Source organism: Poecilia mexicana, unplaced genomic scaffold (assembly GCF_051168715.1).
Source record: "Poecilia mexicana isolate PSO_F unplaced genomic scaffold, ASM5116871v1 scaffold_1, whole genome shotgun sequence".
Taxonomy (NCBI): Eukaryota; Metazoa; Chordata; class Actinopteri; order Cyprinodontiformes; family Poeciliidae; genus Poecilia; species Poecilia mexicana.
This window is the reverse complement of record NW_028263370.1, coordinates 5867774-5889383: the sequence shown is the minus strand read 5'-3', so window position 1 is coordinate 5889383 and position 21610 is coordinate 5867774. Positions and strand designations below refer to the sequence as shown.

Genomic DNA, 21610 nt, shown 5'->3' with positions numbered 1-21610 from the left:
TCCGTGGATAAATGACACAGGTAACAATTTGCCAACTCAAACAGAATCGCAACGTAGTAAAAGCAACAATCTAGCGTCTGAATCCGTCCTTCACCGACACGCAGCAACAAAGATCTGCCAGTGTCCTTCCCCTGCCAACCTTATGCTGATATCAAACACACTTACACACACAATATATACGAACGCACAGACCTAGAGGGGCCACAGTAAATATGCGGCTGGTCGATAACTGTCCACCAGAGCAGAGACGCGTAGTTTTTTGCTGATGTGCTGCCTTCAGGTCAGAAATCAGTGCTCCACTTTTGCTGAGATAAAGAATTTGGGCCCTTTAAATCTTACCAGGGACCATTGTGTGTGTGAGTGTGTGTTCATCCATGCAATAGTGGGTTAAAAGTAACTGTCTGTCTTCAGGGGGTGCTCTGAGATAGAGAGTGTCATTATTTTCACCATAGAGTGACTCCTGGTTAGCCGATTGGGTTCATGAATTGGAAAACGGACGCTCGCAGACTCACAAAGGCACTCGGCTTCAACGGAGCAAAGAGCATTTATTGTGTTTTGTCGATTCCAACTCACTGCCTCGACCATTAACATGCTTTTTGAACCTAAAGACCGAGCAGGATAAACCTAGGAAGCGTACGTCTACAGTGTGAAAACAGCTTTACACACACATTCACAAACCCTCACACACGCACTGACTGACGCTGACGTTCTCAGTCAAAACCTGCACAAAACAACTGCAGGAATGTTAAAGGCAGCACACCACGTGCCTTCGCTTTCGTCGCTTTATGTTCGATTTTCTAAAGTAAGAATGTACTTTAGCCACTTTTTGCCGACCTCGTCAGCCCACCTGAGCACTGAACACATCATTCAATGTCACCTTGTCACAACTCATACTTACAGAGTCTGTAGAAATTACCTCATGACATAATGTGCCCTTATTTCTCACCCCCAGGCTCTTAATGTGACAGCAGCTCTTCTACATTTACTCTGCTGTCAATATTTAACACCAAAGAAGTGTCGGCAGATGTGAAACCTGGAGATGAAAAAAACTCTCCACGTGTCACACAGCATGTTAGGATGGAGTGTTGTTCACAAAGAGGGACTGTGATTTAATCATAAATCTTATCAAATGAAAATCTGTCATGCTTGAGTTTTATACATGGGACACTTTGAACAAATGACATAAAGTAAAAACATTTTGTCAGCATATTATTGTAGAGTTTCAACACAGATTTGTTTTTATTCAGCTTATTTATTTATGTTAGAACACAGTTAGTGTGGAAAATCTTTTGAAATTCATTCATCTTATTTTACACGTGTAACATCACATTGTTCCTGTGTGGATCTACCCTCTGTAAAAGTAAAAAAAAAAACAAAAAAAAAAACCGGAATAGACCCTTTCCAAACTTCTTCTGTCTTTAATGTGACAACTTGTTACATTAAAATGTGCCGCGCACACGTCAAATCATAATTTCTGTAGCTTCAGCTTCATTCTTTCTTTTTGTAGATGTGAAACATCCTGATTTGGCAGCAGTCCCTCACGCCACCTTTCAGGTTTTCTATCTCTGTCAGATGACAGACACATTACTTTTGTTTGGATGTATACGTTCAGTCTCTGTGAGCCTGAAAGCTAAAGTTGCTCATTCCTAAGCTCGCTGGCTGAAATCTGTAATGTTGGGTAAAAAAACAACAACAACAAAAAACAACTTGATTGGGTTTCATCCAGCTTGAGGAAAAACCCAGTTCAATCTGAAGAAAGTAACCCCAAATCACAAATCAGCTTCCAGCATGTTTCTCTGTGGGCATGGCGGCTGCAACCAATCACTCTTTCACTGCTTTTGCATCACTTTTTGTCATGTAGTCTTTCGGGGAAGTTTTCCTGAGTCCTCTCTCCGAGATTGTCTGACAGGATTTTTGGTATAGCATGTCAGGAAAAAATAAGACAGACAAAAAAAAAATAAAAATACTAAGCAAAGAAGAAAAACGCAGCGACGGAGACCAACAGCAGAACAAGTAACATCCAAAGTAGGACAGACGATGGAAATGTAGTGCTCTCTAAGGGGACGGTGGAATAATAGTTTTATAATAAAGAAAGGAAGAAAGGTGAAAAAGACACAGTGTTCCAGTTGTGCGTCATTAAATATTGGTTTGAATGGAGTGAGTAGAGGAGAAATAACTATCCGCTGCTTACGTGTTCAGAGTTTCCATATGAACAACGCAGCAGATGGCTTCACAAGAGCCTCAGTGTGAATATACCAGTCTGTCTTTGACTTGAACCCAGTCCAAACTTTCACAGTGGTTCAAAAACATCAAAATTTGTCCTGAAGTAGTCGTGCAGGTGTGTTCATCAACTGGACAGAGAAGAGGGTTGTAAAATCTGTCGTTCCTCTTGGAGGTGCGATCGAGCTGCTTCAATCCTCGCACAAGCACCGGTTCGCATTTAAAGTCCAACGTTGCAAATTCAACAAGTGCAGCAGGCTGCCCCGGTCAGGCCGAATGCACATCAGATATGACCAGCATCAGCCGAATTATGTTTGACAAGTGTTCAGCTTTTGATGCTGATTCGACTGTTTTCTCTTCTGCGCCACAGAAATCCTAGAAGTCTCCATATCTGCAGGGAGAAAAACACAGCGTGATGACTGCATTCGTGTCTCTATATAAAAATCATTTTATGCAAGAAAAAAAAACACTTTGAGTTAGATATTCCTGGGAGTATTTTGATATTAAAAAAAATGTCTTGGATGGTATTGTTTGAATGTTTTCTAATGAGTTGCGAATTAAATATTAAATATGACAATTACACCTGCGAGACTTGATTCTACCAAAATGTTTTAGGCTGTTCTTTGCTTCTTCAACTGCTTTGATCTTTTGTCAACATCAGTTGGCTTTAGGTCTGGACTTTGAATGACATGATTATATATTTTATCTAACATGTTTCTCTGTCCAGCCTTTCTGTCTAAGCTGAAGGGAAGAATCTGGACAGCCTGCCGCAGTGTTAGCCTCCCGCCATCTGTATTGTTTGGCATGTGGGCTGAAAAGTTCCAGTTTGTCTAATTTGAAAGCATCCCGTTCTTCGCTTTTATCGCGCACACTCCATAACTTCTTGCAAATATTAGATTGAGTCTGTTTTGTTTCTCCGTCAGCGGCTTTCCTCCTGCCTCTGTTCCATGAAAGACAATGTTTTTTGTTGTTTTATGTAAAACCTTGATCCTACTTCAACAATTGTGTAATACTGACCGTCGATTCATCACGTGACACTTTAACGAAAACACACTGAATGTTGCGTATGGAAACATGACAAAGTGCGGAAAGAAGCAACAGGTCGAATACTTTGGTAAGGCGCTGAAGATGGCCGACAAGAAATGTTTAACAATATTGGAAACCATGTGTCGAATTCATCGTTATGCATTCATAGTCCATCCATATGCAACTTTGCAACAATTATAAGTCATTTTCATTCCTTCATACCACATCGGTCATAACATGGATTACCTGAAGAAATAAACATTTAGAAATCAGTGGGGAACTTAAATCTAATGATGAACTGTTGCTCACTTCCAAGAGTCAAAACACTTTGTTATTTAATGTGATTTTAAGTCATTTTAACTGGAGCCTTTGGTAGTTAGAAATTATGTCAGGGTTCATCTGAATGAGTGACTGGCCTGACTTACTCTGTGTCATCAGCTGTGGGCGTGTTGTAGCTCTGGAAGAGAGGCTGCATGAAGAGTCCCAGAGTTCCCACCACACACACCAGGATGAAGATCCAGAGAAAGAGGCGATCTATCACCATGGCAACGTACTTCCAGTCCTCGATGATCTGGAAGCCATAACGGAAAGTCAAAAGTCGTGACAGGTTCATTTTACCGTAATCCGTATGTTTTAAACCAATCAACCAGATTTCTTCTTTTACTTGCCACTTTAATCTTTCTGACCGTTCCAAATTAAAACAAAAGTTTCACAGAGAGTCTGAAACTTTGAAAAGAACAAAATTACAGCATCTTGGAAAGGAATTGAGGCCTTCTGAACCTTTTACATCTATGTTAAAGATATATTTTATTAGAATTGCATGTGATAGATTGAAACAACATAGTGCATTTGTGAATTGAAAAGAAAATTACACAAGTTACAAAATGTTTAGAAGTGAAAACCTGAAATGTGTGGCAAGCTTGTGGATTCAGCCTCTCTGGGTCGTTTCATTACTTTTTACTAAAATCACAGCAAAGTTTTCGGATTTTGTCTCTAACTTTATAATGCAACCGTACTTTAAACTTTCCTATAATTTTTTTTTTAATTTATATTTAAAAATCTCTTTCACCCCCCAAAAATGCTAGATGTACCCCAACTTTGCTTAATACTATTTTTTTGTGGGATAGCCCATATAAATACATTGAGGCTGTGATGTAAAAAAAAAAAAAGTTCAGGAAGTAGGAATATAATTTCAAGGCACTGTAAACACTGTGTATTTAGAGAGTCAGTCTTTTTCTATAGAGCTAATATATCACACATCAAAATCTGTTTTTTCTTCTCCCATTCACCTCCTCTTGCGCATCAAGAGAGGGGCTAATGATCTAATGACGATTTTTATTCTATCTCTCCTCATTTCTCTGCATTTCGGCTCCTCACCCCTTCATTGCCGTCTTCCATCTTCATGTGTTCAGCGATGTATTTCACTCCATCCACTGCTTCTTCCAGCTCTGCATCCAGCTGCGCCGCTGTCGGCCTCCCAAAGTCGGGGGAGTCCCGGGCGTCGCCCGTCTTCCAGCAGCAGTTGTACGCCGAGTCCTCGTTGACGTAGAAAGAGTTGCAGTCTGTGGGGATTCCTCCCAGTCTGGCGTCGGAGTGCTGCCTCCTGCCTGCGTCGCTGTGGAAGCTGCTTTTGCTGACGGGGCTCCTGCTGGTGAGCCTTTTGCGGAGTTTATTGTGGATGCTGGAGGAACCCGGGCGTCTCATGAGCAGGAAGGTCGCGAGGCGAACCAAGAAGAGGCGCTTGACCCAGTCTGGCATGTAGTGAGTAGACGGGGAGCGGTGATGCACATTGAGGACACAGGCCGTGCTGACGATGGAGAATGTGACCAGCACCATGGTGAACATCAAGTATTTGCCTTGAAAATGTTCAGAAAAAGAGAAAGAAGGGGTAAAACAAAGACATATTAGTACATCTACTGCACACTAATGTGTGGGTCGAGGGCTGAGCTTCTCAATCCACACCGCATCATTCCTAGCTGACAGAATTCATAGACTTTAAAACATGACTTATTCGTACATAATTAAAAAGTAATTATCTCTAACAACATAAATCCTACGTCTGTTAAGCTACAGGGAATTAGCTCGTGAACAAGTCACTTTAAATGTCATCTAGAAAACCTCATTTCAGTATTTAAGAAGTGACTATGTTAAATTTTCTCCAATTACGGCAGAAAATAATTCCCTGATGCTTTCCAGAAAAAAAAAACAACAACCAAAAAAAACCCAAAAAAAAACACTATGGGTATAACATCTGGAGGATGTTTTAAATTTCTCTTTAAGAATCAGCTGTGCCTCCATTTCCAACATTAGTGAGCTTTTTCTTTCTCTTTCTTGTTCTCCTCGCTTTAAGAAGAGCAGGAGCTTCTTAAAGAGACAGAGGCCCAATTTCAAGGTGTCAAATTACAAAGTCAAATTTCTTCTAAGTTACGGTTTTTTATAACAACTGACGGTAACATAGTTACTTGACTGTGCTTTAAAATGGAATATGTGCCTCAAAAATACATGAAACTGCCGCTGTAGAACTCTGCAAAGGCCGTCCATGATCTGGAGGAGCTTTAAGACTGTGGTGTTGGTTTAGTCATGTGCAAAACACAGATAAGGTATTTCTTTGCTGAAGTCAGTGCTTCTAAAAACCTATAAGAATGTAAAGTTTTCAGGTTACTTTTTAACACATCAAATTTTCACAGATGATAATTTGTTTTTTACAAAATCAGAAAAACAAGTGTTGTCCGGCCTTGAATCAGCCCCGCGAGCAGCAAACAAACGCAAACTTCACAGACCTATGAGTGGCACCGCCAGAGAGGTGGGCGGCACGATCTTCGATATCAGGAGCAGGAACACGGTGAGGGCCAGCAGCACCGAGATGCACAGCGTCATCTTCTCCCTGCAGTCCGAAGGCAAGTAGAACACCAGGATGGCCAGCGACGTGATCAGCACGCACGGGATGATCAGGTTGATGGTGTAGAACAGAGGCTTCCTCTTGATGACGAAATCGTAAGTGATGTCGAGGTACGTGATGTCGCTGGGGTCCTCGTTTTTACGTGCCGGGAGCGAGACGATGTCCCACTCCCCGCTCGGCGTGAAGTCGTCCCGGCTGGCGAAGTCGCTGGTGAGGATGAGGTCCACCTCCGTGTGGTCGTACGTCCAGGAGCGAAACTTGAGCGTGCAGTTCTGCTGATCGAAGGGGAAGTTCTGCACCTCGATGGAGCAGGCGGACTTGTAGATGGCTGGGGGGAGCCAGAAGATGTCGCCCGTGTTGGAGACCACGGCGTTGCAGTAGAAGGAAACTTCGTACACTCCGTCGGCACTGTGACACGTTCAGAGATCGGGCCATGAATATTCAACAGCGAGCAATCTGTCGATTCAACAGTACGGCCACGGTGATCTAACGTTTTCACTTTTTCTCTGCGCCTTCAGCTTGTTTTTATCAGCTTACATTTTCCACCTTACTCACTTGTTGTAAAGCACTATGTCAGGAAGCCAGATCAGTTTGGAAGGGATTCGCAGCTTTTTGATGCCTTCATATTTTTCCGGGTCCCATCTCAGTCTGTAGTCATTCCATTCCTACGGAAAGAGCAAACGCTCTTATCAGCGAACCAAAAAATATATGAATTGAGATGCAGACAGGGAATTAGAGAAAGACTGCGGAGTACCTGAAACAGCCACACATTGGTGGTCATGATCTGCTCCCTCTCATTCTGCAGAAACAAACAAAAAAACATTGATTGGATTTCTGCCATATTTTAGTTTATCTGGTCAACTTTAAGCACGTTTTAGCAAAATATGTGAAAGACGCCAAAATACCATATTTTTCAATAGTTCAATGGTTTAGTAGAGTAATGTAGAGTTTCTAATAACTTAACTATACGCTTATTCACTCTGTTTCATAGCAACTGTTTTCTAAGTTTAGGTCAGAATCATGAAACATCAATGATGTCTGGGGATGATTTCTCAAACTTAAAATAAATGATTTCCTTAATTATTAAAAGAAATTAAAAATAAGATAGTATATTTGCGGACACGTTGTGCTAATGCTCTTTTTCAGTTGGTTTTTAATTAATGTTTTGTACATTACAACCACAGGTAATCAGACAATCAAACAGATGAGAGAAAACCTGAACTATTTGATCTGCATGCAAAGCATTTTGGATAAAGGAATCCTATTCTGCACATTGGGCTGAGCTCATCATGCCAACAAGGAACACAGAGGCAGCATCAGGTGGTCTGTATTATATTCTTTGGGCCCTCTAAACGTGTTCATGATTTAGAGGGCCTCACTTTCCACCTGAAGATCACTGTTAGCAGAAGTTCTCCATCCAATCTCATCCCTTTGCAAAAAAGGAACATGCAGAAAATGTAATCTCTAGATGAGCAAGGTTGGTAAAAATAAATAAATAAAAAACAACAAACAAAAAAACGTTTCAAAATAAAATAGCCACGTCACAGCCCAGATGGACCATCAATGATTCATTCAGTTTTACAAAAACCCAGACGTCCGACTAAAACAATATGTCTGCAAATTCTGCCTTGTATTCTCGCAAGTTCTTGTTCTGCATCGAGTTTGCAGCTCATCCAAAAATCAAATGGTGCTGTAGCTGTTCGACCTCGACACGTCAGTCACGTATCACCGGGAAGACTCAGAGAGACGGGCAAGAAGACTCACACTTGTTCCCAGCTGGCAGCGACTTCAAGATGTCACTTCATCTAACCCGCGAGCCTTTTTACTGAGACCCTGTGATGCAGAGTTTGAATGTTTGCATGATCACATCACATCTCCATCATTATTTACTGTTTTTTTTTGTGAGGAAATGATTATGTGTGTGTGTGCGTTTGTTTGTAATACCTTGTGGGGACGATTTTCCTGACATATACTACGTTGTGGGGACCAATCGCTCCTCGTGGGGACCGAAGCCTGGTCCCCAAAAGGGGAAACCCTGTTTTTGGGTCAGGGGTCAGAGTTAGGACTAAGGTATGAATTGAGTTTTGGTTAGGGTTAGGATTAGGTATGTGATGGTTAGGGTTAGGAAAAGGGTAAAGGTAAGGTTTAGGCTGTAGAAATGAATGGAAGTCAATGGAAAGTCCCCACAAAGATAGCAAAACAAACATGTGTGTGTGTGTGTGTGTGTGTGTTTTAAGAAGTATCCAGTTAATGCAACGTAACCGTATATTTTCTAAACAAGTAAATGACCCTCACTGATGCAACAGGGAGTTCAGGTGATTTAGCAGTGGTTAGATTTTATGTCATGAAATCCATGAAGCTATTTAAATCAAATGAGTTTATTTTAGAGAGAAAATGATTAAATATTAGATAAATATCTATGCAGTCAGATACAGAAACGGTGTAGATTTGTTACAGAGATCTCATCAACTACAATTAGTAAAGCAGCACAGAGTCTGTTAATTAAGCTTTATGTCATACTAAAGATATTGCCTGGGTCAGTTTTGCATAGATAGTCACTCATCTCACACCATAATTTATATTTTGGACTTTTTTTTTCTTCATAATGCAGTGGAGCCTCCTGAGAAACAACAGAAAGTTGTCTGGTAAGGTGCTTTTCCAGTATATTAAACAGAAATCTATCAGACATGGTGTAAAGATGGAGTGGGAGGATGAATTATCATCTTAATATCAAATTATACTTCTTCAGTTTGATGTTTTGTTTCACAAAAAAAACCCAAAAGGATTCCACCAAAGTCAAGAGTGTAAAAGAGTTGATTAAAATCTGCTCCCATTCCTCTTCTCTCTTACTTGTGTTAACAACGGTAAGCTCACGTTTTTAGTAGCAAAAACAATGTTGCAGTCAGTTCTCGTCTGGAAATTAGACGCTCAGCAGCCTCTCCGGGTCCAAGAGGCTCGGCGTAAGATGGGCTCACGGAGAGCAGCTGATTAAAGATGCATGGCGTCAGAGACACTGGGAAGTTGTCTGCTCAGAGCCCAAAGGGTTTAAAAATAAAAAATAAAAACAGCGGAGGTACAGTTTGCTCACAATGCTGCCTTATGTTGGATGATATAAAAGGATCGGCTGTCATGTCACCAAATTAAAGCCCAAATATCTGGGTTTTCGACCCAGCATCGTGGTTTTCTAGTTGAAAAATCTGGATCCCCTGAAGTAAAGTTTAGCTCTTTCACAAAGGGTGGCCCATTCTGTGGAAATCTGGAACATTTTACAGATGACATAAGGAGCAATAAAACTAAAAATACTAATTTAAATATTAAAACACTGGCAGCTTACATTGCAGCATTAAAATGGCCTCTTGGCTTCTGGTCTCATTGGAGCGCTGAGTCTGTCAAGACGGCGACGTCTTGGAGGCTTTTCAGAACCAGGATTGCGCAGCTCTCCGAGAACTGTCCACAGCTTGAGATGTTGTTTCATAACCAAACCACACTGACAAAAAATATTCTGCCCTTCACTTTAAAAAAAAAAGCAAATATTTGCATAATTTATTTATGTTAATCTGTTCTTTGTTCAGAGTATTTACTTATGTTGTGACATGAAAAAGAAAATCCAAGTAAAGTTAATTTAATTTTGTCAGGTAAATAAAACAAAGCTGAACTTTGTATAAATTACGAAACTGTTTTTAATGTAGTAAATGAAATTTGCAAAGTACGCTGTAAAATCTTAAGTTAACATAATAAATCTGAGTTTGTCGTACTTCTTTAACAACCCCTTAAAAAGAAAATACTTGATTGAAACAGTCTCATAGGTATTTGGTGTTTTGAAATATTGAATGAAACACCGTAAAGATTGTTCTTTTGTTTTTTGTTAAGATAGGCTCGTAATGCATTTTCTGAAAAATATTACAATCTCTTGTATCTTGAATAAATATTTTGGACCTTAATACTAGATATATTTGTGTAAATACACTAACTTGATTTATTTTTTTTGTTGATTTCACAGATTCAGTTTTGTTAAATCTACTTCACCACAGGATCTTTTTTTTTTCAGTGCATGTTTTAAATTTCTCCAGAGCTTTGTCTCTAACCTGTCTGAGGTCCCTTTGCTCCTCATGAGGCAGTTTTCCTTGTTAAGTTGCACCAGATTTTGTTTAGAGCTATCATGATAAAGAAAAAAGGAGCTAAATAAGAGCCAGCATAAATTTTCATGTCTAAAAAAAACACGACATGAAAAGTTTAAGTGAGAAATTAGAGACACGTTGAAGGGGTATAGAAACTTTTGCAAAAGGACTGTATAAAATCTTTATATTATAATTGAAATATTATAATGGGTCTTCAATGTACCACTGAAACTTGTCCCAAAACCCAATTTTGACGATTACTGCAGATCATAAAGTATACTCACGACACTGATGAGCTGCGACAGAGAAACCTGTATGGAGATGGTGACCTGTTGGCTCTTATTCACCGCAGGTCTGATCAGCTTGTTGTAGCGCTCCGGTCCCAGCAGGTGGTTCACCAGCCGCTCCTCAGCATTCTCTGCTCTGCTGTCTGCAGGGCAGAAAAGCACGAGCAACAAATACGCCCCGATTGTGTTTAATTTCAAATGGCTGCAGGCTAAATCAGCCATTAGGAAAAACAGACACAAACTCATGTGAAAACATTACATCAATCAATCAATAATTAATGTGATGGATAAATGCCATTTGTTCGTCCTGTGGTGAACCACAATGTCAGGAAGCTTCTTTTTACAAAAAAAAAACTGACTTAGCTTCTCTCATGTGTTTAGATGCCAGTTGGATGTGAACAATAAAGCTATTGATGCCTAACCCTATCACTATTACACCATGTTCACGTTTGCTTTGTCGATGTGATTGGCTGAGCATTTTGCAGACTCTCAGAGAAGAAAAAACTAACAGAAATCCAGTCATGCATCCTATGAGACAACCTCTCGAAGCTTTGTGTTTGCACAGCTTTAAATGATTGGTTATGTAAAAAATAGAGCCCAGAATAACTTGGAGGCAAAATGGGTTGTTTCTTTTGTTTTTTTTCCGTCTCATGACATTTGCCGTCATCGTGCCTCCGTTGTCAAGCAAACTTACAAAAGCAAAACGGGCATTAAATATCTAGATGGCTTGCTTCATTGTGCCACATGAACTGCCTCCCTTTTTTTTTGTTTTGCAGTAGATTGCGTGCAGCGAGGGCAGATGTTCTTGTTGCAGATGCACCATGCCGTTTCGACTTTTATGTCAGACTGGGTGTTATTTGTTTCAGTTCAAATGGGGCGAATAAATGCATTAAAGCTAAATGAAACAACCAGTTTTCAGCTTATTTCAACCCAAAGGGACAACTAGTTTGCTGTGCCGCTTGCAGAGGGAAAGCTGGGTTAAACCTAAGGATGATGTAAGTTAGACTCTATCCTAACATGTTGTGCAAAAGCTGAGTTATCTCCCATTTCTTTATATTTTGTTTGCATGGAGAGAGATGCCCTTGCAATCTTTAAATTATTCTTTTTGTTTTGTATTTTGCACAACTTTTATCGTCCCCAGCTCTTTAACTGAACCTATGTTTAAAAAAAATGAAACACTTTGGCAACAACGGTGTGATTCCCAGAGGGGTTTTTACTGAAATAATTGCCATCAGGTTGGATGAAGTTCTCTCAGACTTTCTGAGTTGAATGATAACAGCCTGATGTAAAGTGAATGGCCCAGCTGGTTATCCGTCTTGAATCAAATTTAAAATATATGAAAAGAACTGAAATGGGAGTACAAAGAAGACACACCAAGAACATCCCGGATTAAAACATTTTCTATAGAGATCGGGTCAAAATCCCACCTGAGCGATGATGCATTGATCTTTATGCTAGGTTTTTTTGAAGTCGTCCATATCAGAAAAATGACTTTGAATTACCCAATATTGAGACATTTCAAGAAATAAATGTTCAACATGTATTCCCTGTTCCATTAAACTCACGATTTGTGGACTGACTTGTTTTGATTTGATTGTATTTGCTGGTTGCCCTGGGTGTTAGAGACATCCACTGTGAGTTTTGTATCAAAAGGCAGATTAAAATATAACATTGACTTGTTCAGTACTTATTACTCTGCTGTATGTGGATTCAAATGCCTCAAAGAAGCACAGAAGGACAGAATCAGTGAAGTTATAGAGCTGCCATTTTTAATCTGTGGATTTCACCACAGCCGCTTTGAATGAGCACTGGTGCCAAATACAAATACGCAGCACTAATCCAGCACAAATCTTCTGGCCTTTTAAGGAAATGCAAACACAGAGAGCAACACTGTGAAGGACTCAGAAGGCTGCTCAGTCTCTCTGAGTTGTACAGTACTTCATCCTATAAATTATTTAAAACCTTGTTTACAGAGATATGTATCCTGATGGGTCCAATAGGATTTTTGTTTCTGTTAAGTGCATCAACTGTAGTGAGTTGCCCATTTTATTCATTGATGCTGGTAAAATGTCCTCGCTGTTTGATTCTGACCCGGAGGAAAATGCTGAATGTGTCAGTTTAGTGATAAAAGAAGCCAAAAAAAAAAAAAAAAATCCCACAAGGCTCCACAAAACAAGAATCCAGGGCAGATTATTAACAAAGAGCCAAGAGCCACTCAAGTGTGTTCTCTGAGAGAAGCGACGCTAGGCTTTCTTGGATACATGAACAAAAGTAGCCCTCGGTGAATTATTCAAAGAGCCCATCTGCTTTTACTTTTGAATATTTTTAGAGTCTGCACACAACAACTGTCCAACCTTCCAGGTAGACGGAAGAAAATATCTCTAAACGAGAGTGAGACAGATGTTACCCAACCGTGAGTTTCAATTAAAAATTAAGAGATGATTGTTTTCGCTGACGTCGTTGCATTAAGAGTTGTTGGAAATTCTACCACTAACACTTTGTGCGAATCCCTTTTTGTCAAAAGGACAACACTTAGCAAGATTAATCACTCAATCTATTTCTTCTAAAGTCTTTCTGAGGAGGTCTGAATGAAAATTGAAAGAGGTTTTTGTTTGGGATCACAATCCTGTTGAAAGACCTAATGGCATCTTTAGCTTATGATCCTGTTTGTATGAAAATATTTTTCTCATAATGCCTTAAGAGAGGCCATCATGCCATTGCAGTTCCAGAACATTGCAATGTTCCAGTTAAAAAAAAACATTTCTTATGACATTATTCTTATCCAACCAATAGGCCTTCACATGCTCTCTTACTATGAGCTCTGGATATTTCTTTTACCTCATCCAGTGCCTGGTGGCACGGTGTGTAATGGCTGCTTCTGCAACCCAGAGGCTAAAAGAAACTGACCTCTGCATCATTTTCTATTTATACCCCACAGAGCAAGCCGGTCATTGGTTAATAATGAAACATTTCTATCCACAGATATCAACTTTAAGATTAAATTATTAAATCAAATTATGGATTGGCTTACAGAATTTTTTAAGCCACGGTTGATTTTGTTTGAAGGATAGTTTGTCAAAGTGAGAATAAATGAACACAAAATAAACCATATAGATTTTTTTTTTCACTATGAAATGATGCCAAAGCAATAATCGATTAATTGGAATGTAGGCTTTTAACACAACTTTACCAGGGCTGCCAACAAATGTGTTTAAAAATGGCCGAATAGTGAAGTTGGTGGCTGAAAACATTTCTTTAGCCAAAAGGATGAGAAAGTGCAAAAAAAGTTATTAAATGAAAGAGAAAGAAATTCAAAACTGAACAGTATGTCCCATAATGCGTGCCTCGGTGTCTTATTATTATTAGCAAAAACTGACAAAAACTCAGTCAAAGCGGGGGATTTTTGTGCAAATCAAGGCCACCGAACATCGTTCATGTACAAACTTGTGTGTGTGTGTGTGCGTGTGTGTGTGCGTGTGTGTGTGTGTGTGTGTGTGTGTGTGTGTGTGTGTGTGTGTGTGTGTGCGTGTGTGTGTACAGGGGGGGAGGCACGTCGGTCATATCTGAAGTAGTCCAGAGATCTGTGTGCTTACATTGACATCAGCACCATGGACAGCGTCTATTTCCTCCCTCGGATCATAGCACTGAATGAATTCTCCACTAACACGCTGTTAGTCTGAACGCACTGGAATCGAAATTCATGTTTTTCATCGTAAAGTTTTACGCTTAAACGCAAGGAATCGAACATAACTTACTTGTAAGCGACAGAATGAGGACCAGGAACAAAGGGCTGGGTGTCATCTCCTTCCCGCTTCCTTGCACAAACTTGGTACTTTCCGACGTTGCTCTTCAAAAGAAGAAATTTAAGTCCATTTAATGATGAAATTCAATCCGTGTAGTCCATCGCGATGAAACAGGATGTTTTCTTTCCCACAGTTTCAGAGCAACTCGTCCGGTTTTAGATACTTGAATTTTTCAGAATGGAAAACATGGGAACATGGAGACAAAAAAAGGTTCACAGCCTAAAAATTGATTGTCAAAAAACACATTGTCGTCGTTTTATCTCAGAGCGTCAAAAGCCACGCTGTTTTTTTTTTTTATTTGTACTTTATTATTTTTTTTCCGCCGCAAGCAGCCACTGTCACAACGTCGATCCAGATCAAACAGCCAGAGACGAGATCCACTTTGGCGTCGCTGTTGTCTCCAGAAATTTCAAAAGCAAACTTCTTTCTCTCTCTGTGACTTGACCCACCTTCAACCGGCGGAAGTTTGCAGATCTCTAATGAAGCCTCTGATGCGCTCCCGTTGGAACCGCGGCGCGCACCGGGAGCGCGCTTCAGCTATCACTGGCGATCCGTCTGTTACCGCTTGGAGTCAAACTCACTGAGGGGACTGAGCTCATTCAGAATGAGCAGAGTCCCCATTTGACTGTTGGGGGTGGAGGTTATGTGTGCGTGTGCGTGTGTATTTACAACTTTGACATTTGCAAGGTATCTAGCAATTTAGATTAACTTCTACGGAGCTTTTTTTGTAAAAAAAAAAAAAAAAGAAAAAAAAATTTTCTAGAATTATTAACATCAAATCTAAAAAAGAGGACCAGTCAAATAATCACCTTGTGGTAACATGGGTTGATATTCTCTCACATCAGTCTCTTTTCTGTTTGATAAAGGTTCAACAATCCAGTTCAGAGGATGTTTAGCTCAGCAAGTTGTTTCTGGAACAATTAGTTTTCCTCTCTCCATTCATTCATGCATGAGTGAATGAGGGTAGGTGCCTATGTCCAGGCAGAGTACACTCTGGACAGGTGGCCAGTCCACCAGAGGGACACAAAGAAGAGACAACCAATTCACACACACACACACGCACGCACGCACACACACACACACGCACGCACGCACACACACACACACACACACACACACCTAGGGACAAATTACACAGACTAAATAACCTATCAGTATTCACAGTGAAAGGAAGCCATAGTATCTGGAAAAACTCACACAGGAAAAACACACGCAAGCAAACTCCATGCAGAAAAACCTCGGGTTGGAATTTGAACCCAGGACTGTTTTGCTACAGTGCTACCAATTAGAACCACCATGCAGTCCAAGTTCTGAAGTCCTGGTGTGAAAGCAGCATGTGGGACTAATTGATCCATGTGCCGGCTTATTTCACTCACCATTATACCTGATAGGAGCTTGAGAGACATTCAGATTCATTTGCCAGTAGCTGGATGGGTTGGTTCCCTTTTGGGAGGGGGTTTCATTATCAGGACTGTTCAGAACTCGGTCAGTCATTAAAGGTGAGTCCCATTCTTTCTTCAGAAGTTGGTTTATTTTTGAGCCAGTAGGCACGGATCACGTCTGGGCCAGTTCTTAATATGTTGAACTGTTTGTTGGAGCCATTGAGGAGATCCGTGTTGGCGTTCACCATTTGAGCATGCTCAGAGGCACAAAGCAGAATAGACCAGAACGTTCTGCACCTTCCTCACACCTTTTCTGCATATGCGACTCCTGGATAAAACACCTCAGATTCAAAAGTTACAGGCTTGTCTTGACGACGAGGTCTGTTTTCATGCTGCTTTTCTCAAATTTTCCTTCTTTTTATAATTCTAATCGAAACACGGGTGAGATTCGCACCTTCAGATCAGGAAACGGGTGATTTACTTGGGTGGCTTTATTGACGTAGTTTGCATGTGCATACATCCATCACGGATGAGGCCGTATAGCCAGCCTTTACACGGCCCAGTGGAGATTTCAATCTGCTTTAATGGAAATCCGTGTCTGCTTCAGTCAAGTTAACTGGCACAAGGTTGCCACATTTCACAGCAGCTCACAGCGCACTCACTCACTAAGTCTCCTTCTCCATCATCACTTTCCACTCATCCGTGCAGATTTTGGGGGTGAGAAATAAGAGCCGAGATAGTACGAGCCATTTCTGTCGCCTTACACTCAGGACACAATGTATTTGCTAACAATCAATACATAAAACAGGTGAGTAGCTACAACAGTAACAATTTATGTTTGTTACTCTCTGTTCTGTCTGGGTTCTGTTTTCTTTTGTAAATACAATAATAGTTTTCTATATGAACTGTCGAGAAAAGTCGAGCTCAGCCCACTTCCCCATGCTGGAGATTTTAGTTTAATAATAACAATAAATAAAGTTATCTTTAAAACTTTACACAGGTGACATCAAGACCCAACAGTAGAGTCAGACGGTAATAAAATTAATCTGGTTGTGTGTGTTGTTATTGTGTCCTGCTTTAATTCTACTTTTTTCTATATAATCATAAAAAATCATAGTCTGACAGAAGGAAAGTTATGAAACAGGAAAAGCAGGTTTCCTGGAAAAAGAGGAAGTTTCCAGCCTGCAGTGATTAAAAATAGTTCAGACTGCTCATTTTGAGCACTAAAGGTTTAAGGAATAAAAACTAGACGTTTTGAGTAATTGGATAAAACCCAGAGTAAAATACTTAAATTAATAATGATAACTTATGATTAAGCCGATAATTAATATTGGTTTAACCGGTGGTTGATGTTGGTTTGATTATAAGAATATTTACACTTACTCTTATACTTATTGAAATACTTACAGGTGAAAGAAGTAACTGTAACATGGTGTCAAATGATTAGAATAATGAATTATTATTGGTTTCTTTTCAGAAATGTCTGTAATAACTCACATCATGATTATAATAAGAGTAACTAATAAGTAATGGTTATTATAATATTATAAGTGAATGCTAAATCAGAGAAACTAAAAGGTTATAAATGTGATTTTGACATTGAACTGGAAATGGTGTAAAATGTGTAACTGTAACTAAAGGTCACTGATGTTGTGTTGGAGGTAGATGGTAGGTGAAAGGTCAGGTGGAAAGAGGAACTGATGGGAGAGCGGAGGTGTCTTAAGGCCTTATTGCTAAACTTTAAACGTACCTAAGAGAAGGTTAGACACAAGAGGGCTGTTGAGCAACTCGGGGACATTAGAACAGACATCAGGTCATGTCCAAAGATGGTGATGGATATGAGATTATCGGTCCAAGCAGTCAGCCAATGAAACAGGCACAGCAACAAAGCTAGCCAATGCAAATGCACCAAAAGGGTGGATAAACCCTATATAAGGTGAGTGCAAAAGAGGAATCTTTGGTTGGATCCTTCAGGCAGCTTCGAGCCAAGATCGAGATGGACAAAGAACTCTGCAGCTGAAGAAGAGCCGGGGCCACAGAACCGAAGACTGTTCTGCACATGGGGACCAACCCGTTAGCCCCGCAACATGTGGCTTCAAATTGCACTTTTCTCAGCTGGGTTCGAGACCCCAAAGACAAAGCCAAAGACAAATACCAAGGCAAAGATGAAGATAAAGACAAAGACAAAGAACAAAGGCAAAGAGGAAGAACTGGTGTGTTCCTTCCATGAGACCAGCCCTTCTACATCTCGAGAGACCAGAAAGATGGTGAGACGAGGAGAAAGGAGCTACAGAGCTGCAAGACAAGAAGGAGAGGGCCGCTACGAGCATGAGGAAGTCACCCTGAGGCCCGAGACCTGCCGCTCTGACTCAGTACTCTTCCTGTACTGGGAGCCTCCTGCTGCTGCAACGCCTTTTTCATCATCAGGCCAGTTCTGGGGTTCAAAATGCCAAACTCCGTCCGTCTCTTTCAAAGTTTTCCTTTTTTAGTTCACAGTGTCAGCATTAGGGAAAGATAGGCTAGATTATTGATTTTACTTATTTGATTATTTCTGCTACTGATTTAAGCTGTACTGACCCTTGCAAAATTGCCTTACTAATAAAATAATTAGCATTAAGAAAATCTAAAAGATGTTGTGGACATTCAGTTAATGAGTCACCTTAAAGTTCTTTGATGGTTGTAAAATAGCTATGAAGTTTGATTCTGGGAGGAGAAAGTGGAAAATGTTTTATAGGTTGCTTTTGGCCAAAACTAGAACAACACCCTTGGGACTCGCCCGAGTCACTAAAACCAACCTGGTTCAATAACAAGTGCAAGTTGTAATAAGAGAAAGAGCGACCGTTAACAGGTGTGCTCTGTGAAACTAGCTGATTCCGGGCTACTCTATCTGGCTAATTCACAGGGTGAAAAAGGGTGGGACATCTGGATGGAGGTCGTTAGAAACCAGGCTAGTCTTTCTCGCACCCAGCTTAAACAGAGTTTACTTCAGTTCTGGGTAGGGTAAATCTCGGCAGATTTAGGAAACTCAATTCACCCGTTAGACGGAGAGCTGGGAGCAACATCTCCCTCCTCTCAGAAGAGGAAGTAGAGAGAGAGAAGGGGGGGGGGGGGGTTGTGCAACAACAGAACATATGCTCATCTCCATAGATTAGAAATGCATGTGAAACAAGCATTTTTGTCCTTTACTTTAAAAAGTAAGACTTTTGTTTTCTAGATTCATTTCTCACAAATAAAATGTTTATTTCACAATTTGATGATCTTGGCTTACAGCTTATAAAAACAAAGTACAGTTTCTAGAAAAATCAAAATATTGCATAAGGCCGACGACTTTCGATATGGCAAACAGAAGTGTGCAGTAAATCGGTGACCTCGCAGCTTTCCAGGTTTCGGTCACTCACATTTTATGTGAGGGGGGTTATCCACAAAAGACTCAATGAAACTTTCTCCCACCAAAGTTTCTTCCAACTTTGGTGGAAGAAAAAGGTGCGGTTGAAAAAATGTGGACAACCCTGTGTAAACTGTTGATTCACTGAGGCTCCAGCTAAAGTAACCTGGGAAACCGTAACAATTCAGCAATAACGCAAGTATTTTCCTTCTTGTGTCATTCCATTTTTTTTCCCAATCAGCTGTTGGTCACAGAAGGTAGTCACTCTGAGTTTAAAAAGCAGTAATGCAAAGACTGGTTTGCAGGTCAACCTGCTAATTGTTTAGAGATGATCTCGGGTTAGCTTGCCGACGACGTCCGTCGCCTCAGTTCGAGGTTTGGAGATTGCAATGTGGAAATGTGGATTTGAGTTTCACAGACACGCTGACAGGAGTGGGATGTTGTGACAAACTGAAGATGCAGATGGATTTCATTACAGAGAGGAATTAAGCGTCCACCCCCCCGCCCCCCCCCTACCTACATGATAACTGTACCAACACAGATCTGCAATCCATCATCAGTGAATTAGATTCCAGCTTTTATGTTGACTGTCAACATGTATCTCATTTGTGTGGGGGGCTGCAGCTTGGCTGATTTCTGAATTTGAGGCAGAGCTGCTGGCAAACCTCTTCTACGAGTTTACATTTTCAATATTTTATATATATATATATATATATATATATATATATATATATATATATATATATATATATATATATATATATATATATATATATATATATATATATATATATATATATATATATATGAACTTTGAAAACTAAATACGTGGGCCGGAGATACAAATTGAGTAGAAAAGCCGATTATAGCGCAGTGCTTCCAAGCACCAATAGGCAGATATTAGGGAGATAGGATTTATTTAAAAGACTAACGCCACTGAAACCTCAGCAGTCTTAAATGCAAACAGATGCATCAGGTAAAGAGTGGTGAATTCATTCACAAATATTTGCAATCAACTTAGTTAGGGATGCAATATAAAACACCCACCACAAATGAATTTCAAGGCTAAAAGTAATACATTTACCTACACAAGAAAGCACTTCCAACATTTAAAAAAAAATTATAACCAGTTGAATCTTTTAATTTATTCAGTAACTCCATGTAACAATGTCCACTAGTTAACATTTGTAGATGTTTTGCCTCATTAAAAACCCCTCTGAGTGAATTACAGTGTTTCTTTTTGTTCCCTCCCTAAACAAGAAACTGATGTCCAGGAGTTTTAGATCAGTTTCTAAATTTGATTCTGTTTGATTGGGTTAACTCTTGTCAAATTTAACCAGAGCATGCTTTGGTTATCCCTCTAATTCTGAAAGGCCTGGCAGATGACACCCACTTATCCATCTCCAGAGACTTTGCATACACTGACTGGGCATTCATCCAATCGAGCTTACTAGTGTGATTGGCATTTTTCATTACAAAAGCCTTCACTAAGGCTTAGACTCTCCAATATGTGACAAGTGACAAAAAGACACGAGAGCTGCGTTTGTACTTTTTTCCAGAAAGCAGACTTCTGTGTCTTTTTATTAAGGATAAAAACAATTATCCCACTTTCCCAGAATGCCTTTCTTTCTATTAGATGACTACTAGAAGTTTCTCTGTGAAGTTATTACGTAGTAGTTTGGGTTTCACTTTGTGAATGGTGCTACTGAAATGAACTAACCTTTCAATAATACTCTTAGTCATCAGATGGGTCTGTAAACTTTTTCTTCCATAAAAGGAAAAACGTTTTTGGGAACCATGTGGACTGATAAAAGTAAACTTAAAGTTCATTGTCGCAAATGCTGGTCAGTTTTGACCCAAAACCTTTAGGTGTCTGCTCAAAAGCTGAAGATGGATTTTCTTTTTTTTTTTTTTTCAGATCAGGGTGAGTCCAAGCATTTATCCAAATCCATATTAAAATGACTTTATTTGAGGAAAATTATGGTTTTGTGAAAAGGTCAAACCAGAGAGCAGAACTAAACCACTGATGATTAACTCAGTTAATCCCACATGACATTTTCATAAAGCTGAGTTAGAGCAAGGTTAAGTACTTTTCATTTTAAACATAAACACACAAAAATAAGTACGTCAACCTTTTCTAGAATCTGCAAGTTGCCTAATTGGAAACGGTTTGATTTTATTGAATCTTTTTTGCAACAATATAAACTTTAACGCAATAATACCCCTGAGTCTAGGTGCGCCATCATCGCTAACACGTTTTCGTCCAACATCAGAAGACCGGAGACATGCTTCTTCAAACCCCGTTTAGTTATTGCGCAGCAGATGCTGCAAAGAAACAACACACTTTTCACCACAATCTCATTTTCCCTCCCCTCTAATCTGTTGGCCTATATTTCCAATACTTTCAGCGTTATTGTGCGCTTTGCTTGGGTTCAGTCTGAGGCCAGAAGTGAAAACTGGGTTTGTCTCGTCTCAGATTCCACAAATCAG

General features: G+C 40.0%; 1 protein-coding gene across 1 annotated transcript; it reads right to left on the bottom strand.

Annotated features, from left to right (window-relative positions):
- Positions 1-3667: 3667 nt before the first annotated feature.
- LOC106927602 (neuronal acetylcholine receptor subunit beta-2-like) lies at positions 3668-10772 on the bottom strand. Its single transcript, XM_088007384.1, has 6 exons — positions 10548-10772; positions 6900-6944; positions 6701-6810; positions 6027-6553; positions 4624-5102; positions 3668-3817 (listed from the first exon to the last, which is right to left on the bottom strand). The coding sequence occupies exons 1-6, from the start codon at positions 10770-10772 to the stop codon at positions 3668-3670; spliced, it is 1536 nt and encodes a 511-aa protein (XP_087863510.1).
- Between the last annotated feature and the right edge of the window lie 10838 nt (positions 10773-21610).